The sequence below is a fragment of the Diceros bicornis genome, chromosome 4 (assembly GCF_020826845.1).
Source record: "Diceros bicornis minor isolate mBicDic1 chromosome 4, mDicBic1.mat.cur, whole genome shotgun sequence".
Classification (NCBI taxonomy): Eukaryota; Metazoa; Chordata; class Mammalia; order Perissodactyla; family Rhinocerotidae; genus Diceros; species Diceros bicornis.
The window spans coordinates 81,446,864-81,464,204 of NC_080743.1; the positions used below are offsets into that span (position 1 = coordinate 81,446,864).

Consider the following 17,341-nt stretch of genomic DNA (forward strand, 5'->3'; position numbering starts at 1 on the left):
CATTCTTTTCTTCGTTTTAATTAGGCGACTCTTCCTTTGCCCGTCAGTCTAAGGACAGCTGTACCAGACTTGGGATAAGGTCTGCCCAGAACGAGTAGTAATTGCTCTTGCTGTTCTGCTAGGCACATCGATGTTATAATATTGATCTAAATAGAAGAGAAATCATTTTTTTTAATTAAAAAGAAAATAAAACACTTGAACTTAAAAATAGTTTATATTGATTATTATACTCAGTGTTTGTCATTTTAATATCAGAAATGTTTGTATTAATAATTAACTTGAACTTTCAGACAAAAAAGAAAAACAATTACTTGGACAGATTGACCTTTCACCATCTTTCAGTAAAATTAGGTTCAACTCTCCTTTTTCAAAGTAAGAATTTGAGAAAAACAAGTTAGTTTAAAAAATAATTCACTTGGGTTTTATCCTTTTAAAAAAATACATTCTGATGTCATTTACATAGACAGAATAACTTAGATTTCTGGATTTTTCAAGGAAAAGTAGTATAATTTAATTAACAAAATTAGTTTCTCTGGATCTTCTTTCTGGTCTTACAGACTGTGTATTGATGCAGATCAGTATAATTTTGTGGCAAACTAGGCCTCCATTAAAGACCACAGATAATAGAAATAAACTATTGTTTTCAGTAGCAATTTTACTCAATTAATTGATTGTTTTATCATAATAGGTTTTTAATCTCATGTGAAGGATAGGGCAGAATTGAATTGCAATCTATTCAATTTAATTGAAAGTAAAGCAAAAATGTAAAGTTTCTCTTCTTCAGAACAATTAGAGTAAGTGTTACAGTTTAACTTCTCACCTTCAGTCACCACTGAACACTTGGTGTTTTTGCTTTGATTATATTCACATTGCAGATATTATATCTCATCTTTGGGAAACTATTAAGATTTTACTTAAGATAACTTACCCTTAGAAAAGGCATAGTAATCGTAGCCATCAGGTTTTCTGATGTTGGGCAGTGATATAGCTGAAGTAACCATATTTGGAAGTCCTCTCCAGAGTGTACTCACTTCAACTTCATTATGGAGGAAACCTGTAGATGACACTTTAAAGATCTCAGATTGAAAGACAATGTACTATGTTGGAAAGAGCAGCTGTTAGTCAGACAGAACTGCTTTAATCCTAGTTTGGTCACTTAGTAGCTCTGTTACCTTGGGTGAGATATTTAACTTCGGTTTTTGCCCTCTCAAACATGGCATGAATACCTGCCTTTTAGGATTATTCGAGGGTTACAGATTTGTATATAATGTTCTTGGTGAGAGGTACTTGATAAATGGTATTTACTAAAATTAACAAACATGAATAAAGTGCATTCCTTATCCACAGAAAAAGAGTGTTGATCTTTGGTAGTTCACTGAGGCAAATTGGTGTTTTGCATCAATAAGCTTAAAGTATTAGGGCTATTTGGTCAGTATTTATATTTAATATGGCTTAATCTGCAAGAAACTGTATTACATCTACTTCATATGTAAGAATTTTTAACAGTAAAAAACATTACCTTTGTCTTGATAAGTGACTCTGACAGGTGAATAGTGAATTCTGATGGTGTGTGTTTGAGAAGGTCCTATAGCCCGTTCAAAGCGACGTCTCCTAATCTGTGTCGTTTCTCCATACACTGAATAATTTATAGCAGGCCTTCTTCCAGTGCACTTTTTGACAGGTTCCTGTTTATAAATATACTGCTGAATGCTGCCACCTGTTGTATATTAGAAAATCACGTATAATATGAAAATTAATTTTAATCCCCAAAAAACGATTGAAAAGAGCTTTTATAAGGTGGAGGAAACAATCACTGTTTTTCATATTTTTCATAAAATATGTCCAGACGTTAATGATGGCTATTAGTCAAGGGTACGTACTATAAAAATAATTACTGAATCCTGAAATACTTGTTGAATGAATAAAGCCAACAAATTGCATAGTTACACATTTAACTTTGAATATAAATGACGACATTCTTTGTATCAATGACCTGAGAACTCAGAAGAAATTGTAACTTGTATGTCATGAGATCTAAAGGGTTCTTACTGCCCTCAATTTTTATTTTTTCATTGAAAATACTTGATTCTAGCCATTAAAGGTATCTTCTGACAGTAAACCTCATAATAAATGAGAATATTGAATAAAATTTCCCTGGCAAATTCTTAAAAGTTTTGTAATTTTTATCAATTATGTAGCACATACCTCTCTTGAAAAAATACACAGATTCGGGTCTGTTCTTGTATGTAGCTATTGAGAGAGCTGCCACTATTTTTCCATTTAGTCCTCCAAATCCTTTTGAAATTTGTTTGGGATACCCTGCATCTTTTACATCATTGGTGAAACGCCAGTACTGAGAATCCTGATATTTTGAAAGAGAAAATTATGTTAACAGCTTTGGGGAAAAAAGGTTAGGAACTTATTCTTAGATTTAAGTATAGGGAGAAAGTTTTAACTTGGTTAAGTGTTTGAATAAGTCGACCGTTCGTGTTATCAAATTAACTTTTTATTAAATTTTGGTGATAGGATAATTCATTAAAATACGGAGACCATTCTAAAATGAGAGGTTAAGCTAATTTATGTTGTCATAATAAACATAAAATAACTATTTGCTGATTTCTCTCACAGAGATGTTTCTCTTACCTTAAAGAAGAAAGTTTTTCCTTCACAGTTGCATCTAGTAAAGACAGTATCAATGGGGGAGGGAATACCCCAGACTTCAGTAATTCTGCGAGGTGGAGATGGTGGCCTGAATGGACTTAGCGTCCAGAAATAGTGACCTAAGAGTGAAAGTGATGGATCAGCCTACAAGCTGAATGAATACTAACATACGTCCCAAAAGAAACTAAGAAGAAGAAAATTGAAATAGTTTATCATAAAAACAGATTGAATGTGTTAACAAGCATTGTATGATTAGAAGTTGAGTCAGAACTGTGAGTGCTAGTACAGAAGGTAGTATTTGAGCATTTCTGAGAGTAGGTATTTCTCAAGTCTGAAATTTAGCATAACATTTGAAATATTTTAGTTTTCCAGTTTCTCTAGAAAGAGCCTTCTGGCTTTGTAACAGAAAGTCACTTATCTCTCTATTTCTTTATCTTTTAGAATTGAGTTAAATGACTACAAAAATCTCTTGAGCCTCTGCTGTGGGAGTCTGTGATTTGTTTCCGTTCAAATTTAATCCAAATCGAAGACGACTAGACTAGCAGATGGTACAGCAGAGAATTAACATGAAATAACGGCTGTTCTATTCCTCTCCCACAAAGAGTATAACACTGTTGAGCACATCACAATCAAGATGTTCTTTTCAAATGAAATAGAGCAGGGAATGCAAATCCTGATGTCATTTCATGTGACACGAAATTAAAATTTGAACTACCTTTTAATTCCTAACAGTAGGAAAAATCTTAGTAGTATCAGTTCAAGCTATTTATTTTGTTTGTTACAATGTGTCTAATTTTGTTAATCCAATATTTTGGTATTTACTCTCAGGTTCTCATAATATTGTGTGAGGTAAGTTTGTCAATCAGGTTCCTTCCCAGAAAGCTCAATCCGAACTTCCACTCTCCTATGGCTTCAGTTCTCATAAATACCAAGAACAAAATGACAGGCAGAAAAAGAAATGCGTGCATAGCTCACCTCGAAATGCAACTAATGTCCCATTGCGCAAAGTAGTCAGTCCATCTACTGGCTTACCATTGCATAAATTAGTCTCATCTAAAACAAATTTTAACAAAAAATTAAGCCAATGTAAAACAAAATGAGAAAAGAATGTCTTCTGTAAATCCTCCCACAGGGGTTCCATTTCCTTTGTTCACCCTTTTCTAAGCTCTTGAAGGGTATAGTTTGAGGTATGTGTATTTCAGAAGTGACAAAGAAGTGATATATTTCATAATTTTTTTACTTAAAGCTGATAGTATTTTAAAAGTATCATACAAAAATAAATTATGAATTGGAATGGGCCGGGTTACCTGATCTTCATGTAAATTAGACAATTATTGGATGTTTGATCTCAACATGAAACTCCTTTTCAGTTCTGATTGCCCTTGGGAATTGGTTTGGAAAAGAAAATACTATTGCAGATTTTTGCTTTGCATTGTACTTTCAGGATAGACTCCCAACTGATGTTTCTGACATTCTATGCACCATCTCTTCTTCTTACAGACACAGATGCGCTAAATTCCTGACACTAAGTTATTACTCAATTTTCCAAAGACCAAATAAGCTTATTGTGATTACTCCTCTGCTTACCCACAGCGAAGCTGTAAAATTTCACAAGTTAAGTTGGGGCTTCTAGGCAATATATATCGATAGAGTGACCCTAAATCAGGGCATGTTAGTTCAGATAGAGTTAAGATAACATTACCAATTTTTAAAATGAAAGTAACTGATTCTTATTACCTGGAAGCATGGGGTTGACGCCAATGCCTTGATTGGGTCCTCTCACTAAGAAATCAGTGCCTGGAATAATGATAGGAGTTAACACATGGGGCCTGAGAATCATGGGAGGTTTTTGTCCTTCAGCAGCATCTGCCTCTTCCTTCTTTGGAATTACTTCAACTATTGCTGGGTTAGGAGTTTGCTTAGGGCTGGTGGTGGTTTGCAGCATGGCTTCTGCTAAAGAGGTAGGGTTGGATTTGGGCATTGTTGTCGTAGTTATCTTTGGGGGAATTGGTGTAGTCTTTGGTTTTCTCTTAGGTGTTCTGCTTGGCTTTTTGGTAGAAGTGGGCTTTTTGGGTGCTTTGGTTGGCTTTTTAGGTTTGAGAGTTGTCACTTTAGAACTAGTAGCTGTATCTTTTGGTATCGCTGTTGTTTCTTCCAGTTTACTCATAATCTCTTCGGTTGTAGTTGTCTTTTTTGTGGCAGTCATTACTTTGGGTGCAAGAGTAGTTGCTTTAGGAGTAATTTTGGATGATGTCGTGGTATCTTCAATTGTAGATGTTACTGGCCTGATTGTACTTGTTATTTTGGATTCAGTGGTCTTTTCTTCTGTTGTAGTTGCTGTCTCTTTTGTTGTAATTTTCTGTACAGCCGTTGTAGTTTCAGGTATAGTATGTATGTCTTTTCCTGTTATCTTGTCTTTAGCTGTTGTAGTCACTTCAGGTTTGGTCACTTCAGGAGCCTTGGTTGTAGGTACAGCAGCCTCCTGAGGAATATTTTCAAGATCCTTTGGTGTGGGTTTTGCAGGAAACGCAGGAGTTGATTCATCAAGATTCTTGGGAGTAGTGGGAAGCTCCATGGTGATAGTTGGAGTAGAGGCCTCTGAGGTGGTTGGAGCAGGTGTCTCAGGAGAAGTTGGAGCAGGCTTCTTGGGGGTGGGAGGAGGCTTTTTGGAAGTGGTAAGAGCAGGTTCCTTTGTGGTGGTAGGTGCAGGCTCCCTAGGGGTGGTGGGTGCGGGCTCCTTAGGGGTCATGGGTGCAGGCTCCTTTGGGGTGGTGGGCGCAGGCTCCTTAGGGGTAGTGGGTGTGGGTTCCTTGGGGGTGGTGGGTTCAGGCTCCTTAGGGGTCGTGGGTGCGGCCTCCTTCGGGGTGGTGGGCGCAGGCTCCTTAGGCGTAGTGGGTGCAGACTCCTTAGGGGTGGTGGGTGTAGGTTCCTTGGTGGTGGTGGGTGCAGGCTCCTTAGGGGTGATGGCAGTGGGCTCCTTGGGGGTGGTGGGTGCAGGCTCCTTAGGGGACGTGGGTGCAGGCTCCTTGGGGGTGGTGGGTGCAGGCCCCTCAGGAGTAGTGGGTGCAGGCTCCTTAGGGGTGGTGGGTATAGGCTCCTTGGTGGTGGTGGGTGCAGGCTCCTTAGAGGTGGTGGGTGCAGGCTCCTTAGGGGTGATGGCAGTGGGCTCCTTGGGGGTGGTGGGTGCAGGCTCCTTGGTAGTGGTGGGTGAGGGCTCTTTGGGAGTGGTGGGAGCAGTTTCCTTGAGAGTGGTAGGAACAGGCTCTTTGGGGGTGGTGGGTGCAGGCTCCTTGGTGGTGGTGGGTACAGGCTCCTTAGGAGTGGTGGGTACAGGCTCCTTAGGAGTGGTGGGTGCAGGCTCCTTAGGGGTGGTGGGTGTAGGCTCCTTGGTAGTGGTGGGTGAGGGCTCTTTGGGAGTGGTGGGAGCAGTTTCCTTGAGAGTAGTAGGAACAGGCTCTTTGGGGGTGGTGGGTGCAGGCTCCTTGATGGTGGTGGGTACAGGCTCCTTAGGAGTGGTGGGTGCAGGCTCCTTAGGGGTGGTGGGTGTAGGCTCCTTGGTAGTGGTGGGTGAGGGCTCTTTGGGAGTGGTGGGAGCAGTTTCCTTGAGAGTAGTAGGAACAGGCTCTTTGGGGGTGGTGGGTGCAGGCTCCTTGGTGGTGGTGGGTACAGGCTCCTTAGGAGTGGTGGGTGCAGGCTCCTTAGGTGTGGTGGGTGTAGGCTCCTTGGTAGTGGTGGGTGAGGGCTCTTTGGGAGTGGTGGGAGCAGTTTCCTTGAGAGTAGCGGGAGCAGGCTCTTTGGGGGTGGTGGGTACAGGCTCCTTAGGGGTGGTGGGTGTAGGCTCCTTGGTAGTGGTGGGTGAGGGCTCTTTGGGAGTGGTGGGAGCAGTTTCCTTGACAGTAGTGGGAGCAGGCTCTTTGGGAGTGGTGGGTGCAGGCTTCTTGGTGGTGGTGGGAGCAGGACCCGTGGGAGTGGTGGGAGCGGGCTCCTTGGTGGTGGTGAGAGCAGGGGATTTGGTTGTAGTTTCAGCTTGGAGTGTAGATTTAGTAGGAGCTTCAGATGTGGGTGCAAAATCTGTATCAGATGTTTTCTCTGCACTCTCTTTAGCTGAAGTAGTCTTCTCTTTTGCGCTAGTTGCAGTCTGTTTATTTGTTATCGAAGTCTCTGTAGTTTCAACTGTTGTCTCCTTATTGGCTGTCGAAGATGTCTCTTTGGGTGTATCAGAATTAGGTGGAAGACTGGGTTTGGGATTTGTTGGTTTTACTGTTGTAATCTTGGGAGATATGGTAACTTTGTTGCGTTGGGTGGTAGGAATGTTAGGAGTTGGGGTGAGCTTGAAATCACCTTCGTCCAGTCCACTTCCAGCTTCATCTACAGCTGGTGGTTCTGGGGTAAGTTTCTTTTTAGGAGTTCTTTTCTTCTTAGTGTCTTTTACTAGAGAAAAAAATATATACATCTTTTATTTTGTAATAGTTATTTTTTCTTTAATGGTGACATAAAGATCCCATCTTTATCACTGACTAGCTACGTGTCTCTAGGCAAATTGCTAGCCTCTAATACGTCTATTAATTTACTGTGAAATGGTAAATACTCAACCTATCTTATTGGACTATTTTAGGGAATAAATGAGATAAAGGGTGAAAAGCACAAGTAAAACGCTATACAAGTAACACATGGAAACAAGTGGCAACTGAAATTACCAACACAATCAATAACACTAATGCATCTCTTTATATTAATGCTCTTTGCCCCTCACTTTCTTTACTCCTCTTATTCCTCATTGCTCAGTGCCCTTTCCTTCCTCCTGGAAACCTAGTTCCAACGTCTTGTAGATTCACTGCACGAATTACCTCAGAGGCCTCTACAACTACACCCAAGGACTCTGCTCCAGTCACCCCCATGATCCCTGCTGAGCCCGGTTTCCATACACATGGCTGTTAGCTGCTCTCTTTCCTCTGCCCATCTAAACTCGACAGTCCCAGGGGATATAGAGCAGGGATTAGGATGCCATGGCAGCAAAAAGACTCTATTTAACAGGATTTCCCATAGCAGCTACCCCACAGGTGAACTACAAAGACCAAGGGGCGCATCACTGAGATGAGTTCCATTTAGCAAACATGTATTGCACTTCTATTGTAAGCAAGACTCTCTGGATGACTCAAAGATTAAACATCTGGCTATTCAGCTAGAGAGAAGACTTCAAGGGAAGTCAGAACCACCCAGGAAATAAGTTCTTCAAAACTCCAGTATCCAAAATTCAGTATTTCCTGGAGAAAGAGAATATATTTTAGAAATTCAGGAAATTATAAAAAGCAGAACAAAGAGAATCTCTTTTCTGGAGGTAATAGCCTACTCTGTAGTTCTTTCTCTGCTACAGAAAAATCAGCCAGATATGACGTATAATTTATTAGGAAAATAATAAAGAGGATCTGTGAAATGTGGATGATAATATTGCCTTTCCCAGAGAGGTGTACGAGAATTTAATGCATTAACATTTTAAAACACTTAAAGCAGTATAAGTGTTTGTTAAAAGAAAAAATCTGAGGAAAGAAAAATGAAAACACAAGGATGATAGAGAGAGAAGGAGAATAAAGAAACATTATATCAGATAGACAGGAATCCAAATAGAAAACCATATATAATCATCTCTGGTGCCAGCCTGTGGTTCCACAGTTGCTGCTATAGCATCTTTTTATGCTTCGCTTTAAATTTAAGAGTGGTTTCTTAGCTGCTTGACACAAATTTCCTATGGAAGTTTTCACTGGTATCTTCTAAAATAATTTTTATAAAGTTATATACCCCCCAAATCTTGAAATGTCCTCAAATCATTCTACCAACACACATTACTTTTAGATAATTATTGTTAGCATGGCATTGATATAGTCTTGGATCTTTATCAATGCTCAAACCTTTGGGTTTCTTCTTTAATTCTCTATTAGCAGCTGAATTTTTGGAAGACTTGACTTTCCGAATACTTGAAGAGGAAGAGGAAGAGGAGGAGGAAGACTCTTGATTTTCAGAAACAGAATGTTCTATAAATCAAATAAAAAGGTTGATCACACCAACTGTGATTTAAAGCAAAAAAGAATTGCCAGTCCAAATACAACAAGAAATGCTGTTTACTGGTCTACAAATGCCTGTGTTCTGCCTTTATTTTATCAATAATGTAACCAATTGCCATTTTAATTTAATTGTCAGTTGAAAACAACACATGAGCTTATCACAGATACTCACAATATAACTATATGACTTTCTCTCAACTTTCTGATATCTCACAGAATCTAATGATTCTGCAAAGAAAATCATGGGCTTTTTTGTTTGTTTTTGTTTTTGTTTTACAGTAACACTTGTTTCTTCTGATTATTTTAACCTAGACCCATCCATACTGGGTTTGGAAAAAAGGAAAATAAATACCTGAGGGTTTATACTTTGGCTTAAACGTTGACTTAAAAAACATAAACAAAATGTAATGGGCCTTTAATGACTCATAAGATTACCCTATTCTGTGAGGAGTCATAAAAGTAGTCCATCTACGGTTGTTTCATCTCAGAAACTTCCTTTTGTTACATCTGTCAACTTCCTACCTTCTGTTATTTCCTCTGATTCTATAACTTTCTTAGTCTTCTTCTTGTTTGGTGATTTGGGTGAACGTTTGGCTGTTGATTTGGTGGTTTGAGATGCTCCTGGAGGCGGAGGTGCAGTCTTTGAAGATGGTGGTGATGTGGGATTATGCACTGAGGCCAAGCAAGACAGGTTGGTTAACATCTTGTTCATATTCATCAGTGACTCTAACTGTGAAAGGCTCAGATGCATTTGGCTCCAAGAGTAGATGCTGGTGAAAACTAGCGCAGGCAGGCTCTAGCCCAACACTAATTACTCCAAACCAATTAATTCTAAGGATGCATTGCTATAAAATACTGGTTCTCAAATTATAAGTTATGACACGGAGGAAAGGCTCAGGAGTCAGAAGACCTGAACTCCAGTCCGAGGCCTGCAAGGCTTGCCACTGAGACCTTGGGCAAATGGGTTAACCCCTCTTGAACTTCATTTTCTTGTCTGCAAATTGAGATGTTTATTCTAGATGATTTCTGAAGGTGTTTCCCTGACTAAAAAATACTTGACTCTATGAGGTCCATCGCTTGCGCCAGCCTTCTGTGATGATAAAAATAATTACTACATGTGGATGACAGGTATTTGTGATCTCAAGAAGAGAAATATAATAACTACATTTTTCCTGTTTTCATATTAATTTAAATCTAATGATGCCAAATAACTTTTCATTAATTTTTTTAGTTACAAAAGATTTACACGAATATTTACTTGTAAAAATTTCACACCTTCACAGTATGCTTTTCTCAAAATTTGTTGCCCTTCTCCAAGTTAAACAACTGTTAATGGTGTGATGTGTACGTTTTAAACCTTTCATTGTCCCTCCTCCCTGTCCCTTTTCATGCCTAGAAGAGAAGACGTGGGACATGTTTTGATCAAGAGGAGCCAGAAGAAAGAGACGGACTCCTGAAAGCCAAGAAAGCAGAGAACAGTGGGGATGCTCTGGGTAGACAAGAGTTGTGATAAAGCCTGCTGTTTTTACCGAACATCTCCTCTGAGCTCTATTGCTGCAGTCTCTGGGAGCTGACCGCCATAACTCTCCCTCTGTCTCCTCCCACCCAAGAAAAATACCAACATTTCAATTTGAGAAACAGTTCTGCCATGTACTAGCTAAGTGATCTGGAACAAAACAATTAACCTCTTGGACTGTTTTCTCACCCACAATCGGAGGCACTTGACTGCTGTGATTCTTTTGATTCTTGAAATGTTTTGATTTTGAGACATATAGATGCCTACAACAGTACCTATAGCAATCTTGAAACAACTAAATGATGAGTTGCAAGATAGTCTGGTTGTTATATTTAAAAAATAAAGTATTGAAGCTCTGGGTCCTTGCTTTACTTTCAGGTGGAATCCTGACTATCTCTGTGAATTCTGTAAATGAAGCATCATCTTCATCAATTTTTTTCACTGAGTTCTACCTAAATCTCAGGTAATCTGACCCACCACTTAGTAGCATAAAGCATTGTCGTTATTAAGATGTTCTAACAATGCCTCATCACTCTCTAACCATCCTCCCTCCCCACCCATCCTCTGCCCCAAATAAATGCTTAGTATTTTTGGTCTCACAGCCAAAACAATTACCAGGGCAATGAATAAATACGTATCACTCATCATATGTCCTTCTGAAAGCTGCAGGAACTCTGCACTCTAAGTTTTTGATTACCGGGGTGTTGTTTCCATTATTTTTGGAATGCTTTCCAATGCAAACACTGAGCAGTTAAGAAATGTCCCTCCAAAATACTAAGAAATAGAAGTACAATGATGTACACCTGAAATTTTTACAATGTTATAAACCAATGTTACTGCAATAAACAAAAAATAAAAAAAATAAAAAATAAATAAAAAAAATAAATGCAGGAATAAAAAAAAAAAGGAAATGTCCCTCAACTTGGCTGATTAACAGCTTTCCACCCTATTTCTCCACTGTTCGAAAGAAGCAGGAGGTACAGCCTTGTTTAAATAAAATGATAAGATTATGCAAGCAATGCTTATTTTCACTTTTACCTCCATAAATATTCTTTTTTTAATTAAGTAGGATTTAAGAACAAACATTTGGTAAAAGAAAGGAATCATTATTTAAGTAAATTTTTAAATCTTGTTTTTTGTAAAATCTGGAGGGTTTATACTCTCAGAGTACTCCTTCAGGACCTGTGACTAGAGAAGAGGATTTTAAAATGGGACTATGCCTTTTTATTGACTATCACACACAGACATTCAGATAGACACTATTGAGGGGACTGTAGAGATGGGAAGAGACATAACAATGAATAGTTAACAACTTCTTGGGCGGTTTGCCTGTAAATTTAGTGCTTTAAACTAACTCAGAAATTTACTAGGTCAGAGAAGCTGAAAGTGTCAATTCTGTCCTAAAATATACACTCAAAAACACTGAAGCCAAAAGCACAGATAGCTCAAAGAACAGTTGACTTTGTGAAGTCAGCACCATTAGGGTGAGACAAGAAACCATCAAGTGAGTTGGTTACTGTTGATTTAACCTGAAATTGAACCACACCTGAAGAAAAAAGCTTATACACTTGGCCCCTATTCTCTGTTAGTCAACCAGTGATTTCTGGTGTTCCTGGAGCCTGGCTGAGCCAGGGATTGCTGTTAGAAGAGGCTTTCCTTTTTTAATTCACCTTGGTGAAACAAAATTAGTACGAAATAGCTTGTATGTTAGTAAAATCAAGACCTTAGATGGACTGCGTGTAGAAATTGTCAGTGGAGCACAGACAGGTGCCCAGATCCGGTTGTACCCAAAAGCATCATGGGTACTGTGATGCTTACCTTCTTCACAGAAATTCTCATAATCGGAACAGCACTTGCCATACTTCTTGCAGTCTGCATCACAGTCACACTCCCTTCCTCTTGCGAAGGACTCGAAGCAGCGGCCTTTACAGGAAAGCTCTACCCAGAGCAAAATAAGACATTATAGATTATTGATGATGCAGCCACCCCCATGTATTGACAGCCATTTCCCATCTTATGGCTGATTAGAGTTCCAAAAGTGCATTTCTGAGTCCTTTATTTGCAATTTGGATGACATCACCCAGTAAAAAAATGGGTGGTTTCCCAAGTGGAGACAGCCCAAGTCAAGAAAGAAATGTGACTTAGGGAAAATTTTCTTGCCCTTCAAGGCTCCAAGAGACACCCCAATGCTGCCTGAGTCATTTACATGTATGCACAACGGAAAATTGGGAAATGTCTAAATAGTGAAGTACTCTTCATATGAAATCCCTCCACCCTTTCCTCTACACACCACTGCTTTGTAATAGACTTTTGTTCATTGAACGTTCAGATCCTACAATATATTCCAAAGAGCTGGCTTAATATAAACGGGTCACTGTTTAGGCTCAAAAATTATTAATAATGCAGAGACCTTTATTACAGCAAACTAGGCGAGATGTAGAGTTGAAAGATTTTAGCCTAATCCCACGACATGGACTATGGTGACAGAGGGCTACTCATTTCCAAAAAAGCCTCATAGAGGCACAATGACTCACTGAGGCCTATTTGAAATAATTACCTTACACATCACATAAATTGTACAACAACATATCTATTAGCTTCACATGTAAATTCTAAAGCAAATGTAACTTTGAAACAATTTTAATTATAATTTTCATAAATTAAATATGAAATGTTTCTGTGTTAATAACAAAATGGACGAAAATATATTCAAATGAAATACCACACATAATTTAAAATTCAGATTCTTTGAGTTTTAACTGAAATTCTTCATTAAACAGTAATGCTTCATCTTTCAAGTGCCTTTTTCAGGTAATTTAGAAACATATTAATGTCAAAAAGTCATATAGTAGACTAGATTATTTTATATCCACAGATTCTTTTGATGAAACTATTGAAGGGCCCCACCACTAAGCAATTACATCTTTGATTGGCAGTAATTACTCATTACTATTGACTTAATGACTCCCAAGTCACACTATTTTCTATTTAAAACAAGACATTTTACTTGGCACTAGTCAATAACCTTGTGCAAGTGACAGATTTCCAGGCTTGCCTTACCCTCCCCCAGTAATCACAAGCTTTGACACCATGGTTACGTACAGCACACTGCAACATTTATGCAAGTGTAGGGAAAGGCACTTAAGCAAAAAGAAGTGTGAAATAGTGTGAAAACAGCTCTGCAAGGGGGTGCACGGGGACTCTCACAGAACAGTGTTGCTTGACAGAGGAGACACCAGCTCTCAGGACTTACCCGAGGTGCAGACTTTCTTGAAATCAGGGCAGCACTCCATGAAGTATTGGCAGTTATAATCACAGTTGCAGGTGGCATCTCTAGAATACCCTTCCCCACATCTCCCTGCACAGCTTGATACATCTAAAATTATACAATACTAGCGTAAACATGGCCAAACCACTTTATGGAAAGGAAGAGATCTAATGAGGAGAACAAAGCCAGGGGTGAGAGGTGAGGGAGAATTATATTGACTAGAAAATGTTGGGAATGAGGGTTGGCAATGGGTCCAAGTGATTTTTGCCTGATCTCTTAGGCGACCTTGATCGTGCTATTTTATCCTTTACCAGACTGAGAAGATAACCACACTTTTGAAAATCAGGCAAAGTAATGGCTTTGCATAAAGAGAGTGATATTCCTGGGGAGAGGTGGCAGCTACAGCTCTACTGATGCTGCTAAGACGAGGGCTAGTTGCCATTTAGTGGGCATCTCTGTGCTGGGCACTGAGTCATACGTTATCTCTAATGCTTATGAAAATGTTGCCAGGAGAGTATTAAGAGCCCTTTTTAGAGATAAGGAAGCTGAAACACAAAATTTTAATAATGCTCAAGGCCACCCAGCTAGTTAGTAGTTCCAGTGTATATGTAGCACAGGTCGACTAGCACCTATTGATTATTTGTATTGATCTCTTTCACTTTCAGAAGTGTCCTGATTTGGATAATAAATGAGAGGGTCATCCTAAGTAAACTGCCCACCTAGAATTTGAACTTGGATCTATCTGATTCTAAAGCCCAAACTTTTCCCACCCCATCACATTGCCTCTCATTCCTGATGATGATTTTAAAGCAAGCTGGTTACGCCAACACGAACTTTCCTAGACTTCCTCCTCCCTTTATTGGTGGGGTAAATGGGGTAGTCAGATGCTTATAACCATTGCCAAAGTGAGTACAAAATAGATAATTCTTGAAATAGCGTCTGGGTATGAATATAAAGGGCATGAATGGAGTTATTCTGGGTAAAACAAAACCAAAACAAGAACAAAAGCGTAATCATCTTCAACTGTGTTTTTAAAATCATTTGGAAAACACCTTGAAAACCTCCCTGAGAGATAACCACAGCAATGCAACAACTGAATCCATCTCTGGAATAGAAATTGGCAGGCGCAATGTCCTGAATCCATAGAGGGATGTTGAAACACTGAAAAAATCTCAAAATAGTGAGTCCAGGAAAGGTAAAGTCTTAATACACAAATAAAACAGTAAATATTAGGTCGACTTTCAGAAGTTTTTGCATACATATGTGCACAATACATAACAAAAATGCATATATAGTGTATGTATATAAATACATATATTATATATAAAGAAAAAACAGAATGGGAAGAGATTGAGAAGGCAAGAAAAGCAGGCAAGACAACATCAAAATGTTATTCTTTTACACTTAGCAGATTTCTGAAATGGGAAATCAATTATCTTTACAGGAAATGCTTATTTTCATAAATTAAATGTCTGTCCTACTTTTATTCCTATTACTTTTAACAACTAATTTTAAATTCATTTATTTAAAGCAAAGTGAAACTGTTTTAGTGAACAACCAATTTTATTACGGAAGGTAGATTAGGGAGTGCCCCCAGTGTTATGAACCTTGTAATATTACTATCAGAGAGCAAAAGAGTCTGGAGATACCAGAGTAGTCATCATTCCTTATGAAATGTTTATATTTGCTTTCATGCGTTTTTCCATCTTTTCTTATCTAAGTGATTCTGAAACTATGTCCATGGCAGGCAGTCATCTCTCATGCTCAGGTTCATGAGAATTTTAGTCATTTTACTGGAAATGCCTACTTTATAAATGTAATTTCATCATAACAATTATGCACCTTGATTTTTCTTCTCTCAGATTTTGCTAATCAAAGAAAAAAAAAGGAAATGAAAATCCTAAGCTTGGTATTGTTGTCACTAATCAACCTTGTTCACATACTAGAGACTTTTGCTAAAGTGATTACACTGAATGTACCTTAACATTCTCTAAAGATGAATAGCAAGAACTGTCATCCTGGACTGACTCTATTTTTGGAAGACTGTGAATAGTTCTATATTATGCTATAAAATGACCTTCGCTTCTGTGTAAGTCTATATCTGGATGAATAGCCCTTGCAAGAAAGAGAGCGCATCTTCAAGATTAATAAAATGCCATTTGAGACACCATAAATGTTCATTGTAATATGATATCTGTATCTACATGATGCTAAAAAATAACTTATTTATCAATAATTTATTTGATGTAAAAGACTAGTTAAATTTCTTCACAAACATGTAGGCAAAAATTATATGCTATTTAAATATTGTTTTTTTCAGTTATTCTAACGATATTGTATCACTCCAGCATAGTTTTATCACATAAGTGCCTGTATTTTTTTAAACTTTTGAGAGAACCATAGGAATAATGAATACAAAACTCATTATATAGAAAAGCTCAAAACTTCTTGAAACATTCCATAATACATGAGAAACAAGTGAGAATTCCAAAATGCTTATAAATATGCTACAATGCTTTACAAAATTTTGAGGTTGACTATGCATTATGCTCAAACAAATGTATGTTTTTAGAAATCTATTTCTTTTTCATAAAAGTCAGAATTGAATGATTAGCAATAGTTGTTAAACAAAAGTATTTTTGATGGCTATGTTACCTTGAGAAGAAGCTTCCTGAATCAAGAAAACAGACAGCAGCAGCAACAAATAAATGGGAAGTATTTTCCACTCCATGGTTGTTTTCAGGTACTGAGCCCTCATTGAAAAGAAAAGAAAAGTATCAGAAAACTGCTCTTTAATCTCACTACTTATTTATGCCAGTGTTACATACATTGTTTCAGTAACTCTCAAAATGCAATTTAATGATAAAACCATCCCCTTCTTGAAACAAGAGTTTTAAAAGTAATCAGCCTTAATTCTACAATATTTGACCATTAGATTTACTCTTATGCTGAAGAAATCATCAACTAACCATTTCAGTCATGTTATTGACCATTTTAATATTTAGAATTCCCCCAAATAGAAAACATACTTATCTTAAAACTCTATTCAAATTATAGCATGTACTTACAGTGCGAGGTTTAAATCCTATCTTGGGGAAAAAAATAACCAGCTTCAGTAAAATTTAATTTAACAAGCAGAGGAGTTATCATTCCAACTTTCCCTTAACTTTCAGTATAAATTTACAAGCTTCCAACAGGTGTATTGCATAAATGTGATCCTTTTCAAAACTTTCCAACTACTATCCTTATAAATCTTTTTCCAACACCTTTAATAAGCGATATCCCTATTGAATTGAAAACACATTTAATTCCATGAAGCAAGTTAACTTTGACACTTACCTGTAAAAGGATAGATGAATTTCTCCAGTGTCCTGGAGGTCTTATATATCAGTGCAAATATATTGAGATGAACCAATTAGTCCAAAGGTTAGACAAAATCAACAGTGACAACCTATGAAATCAAACTTTCCTCATTTTTTGGAACAGGGCCCAGACGACTAGACTTAGGCAACATCTGGAAAACACTTCCATTAAGAAAAATGACTACTACAAAGTAAATTTAGGTTTTTTGGCCAAAACACACTTCTAATTTCTAAGTGAAGTGAACAAATTGTTCTGAGATGGTAAATCACTTTGACTAGTGTATTGAAGCAGCAACTTTAAAATAGTGAAATGTTCCTATCATTTCCTTCTTTTTTTTCCCAGTTAAATCTACTAAAGAGTGGTTTTGAAACTTGTCTAGTTGTTAGATTGTGACATAAATTTTATAAACTTATACTATTAAATCAAATGTACATTTCTGTTCTTGAGTATTTTCATTTTCACTGAGCACAGAAA

General features: G+C 37.8%; 1 protein-coding gene across 5 annotated transcripts; it reads right to left on the minus strand.

Moving 5' to 3' along the window:
- Window positions 1-48: 48 nt before the first annotated feature.
- On the minus strand, window positions 49-16,235 carry PRG4 (proteoglycan 4). Of its 5 annotated transcripts, XM_058539856.1 has the most exons (12): window positions 16,160-16,235; window positions 13,490-13,612; window positions 12,055-12,174; window positions 9,243-9,392; window positions 8,568-8,690; window positions 4,399-7,092; window positions 3,637-3,714; window positions 2,644-2,780; window positions 2,206-2,362; window positions 1,520-1,717; window positions 929-1,054; window positions 49-146 (listed from the first exon to the last, which is right to left on the minus strand). In XM_058539856.1, the coding sequence occupies exons 1-12, from the start codon at window positions 16,233-16,235 to the stop codon at window positions 49-51; spliced, it is 4,080 nt and encodes a 1,359-aa protein (XP_058395839.1). The 5 variants fall into 5 exon arrangements, with proteins under 5 accessions (XP_058395839.1, XP_058395840.1, XP_058395841.1 ...); XM_058539857.1 differs by lacking the exon at window positions 13,490-13,612; XM_058539858.1 differs by lacking the exon at window positions 8,568-8,690.
- Window positions 16,236-17,341: the final 1,106 nt, after the last annotated feature.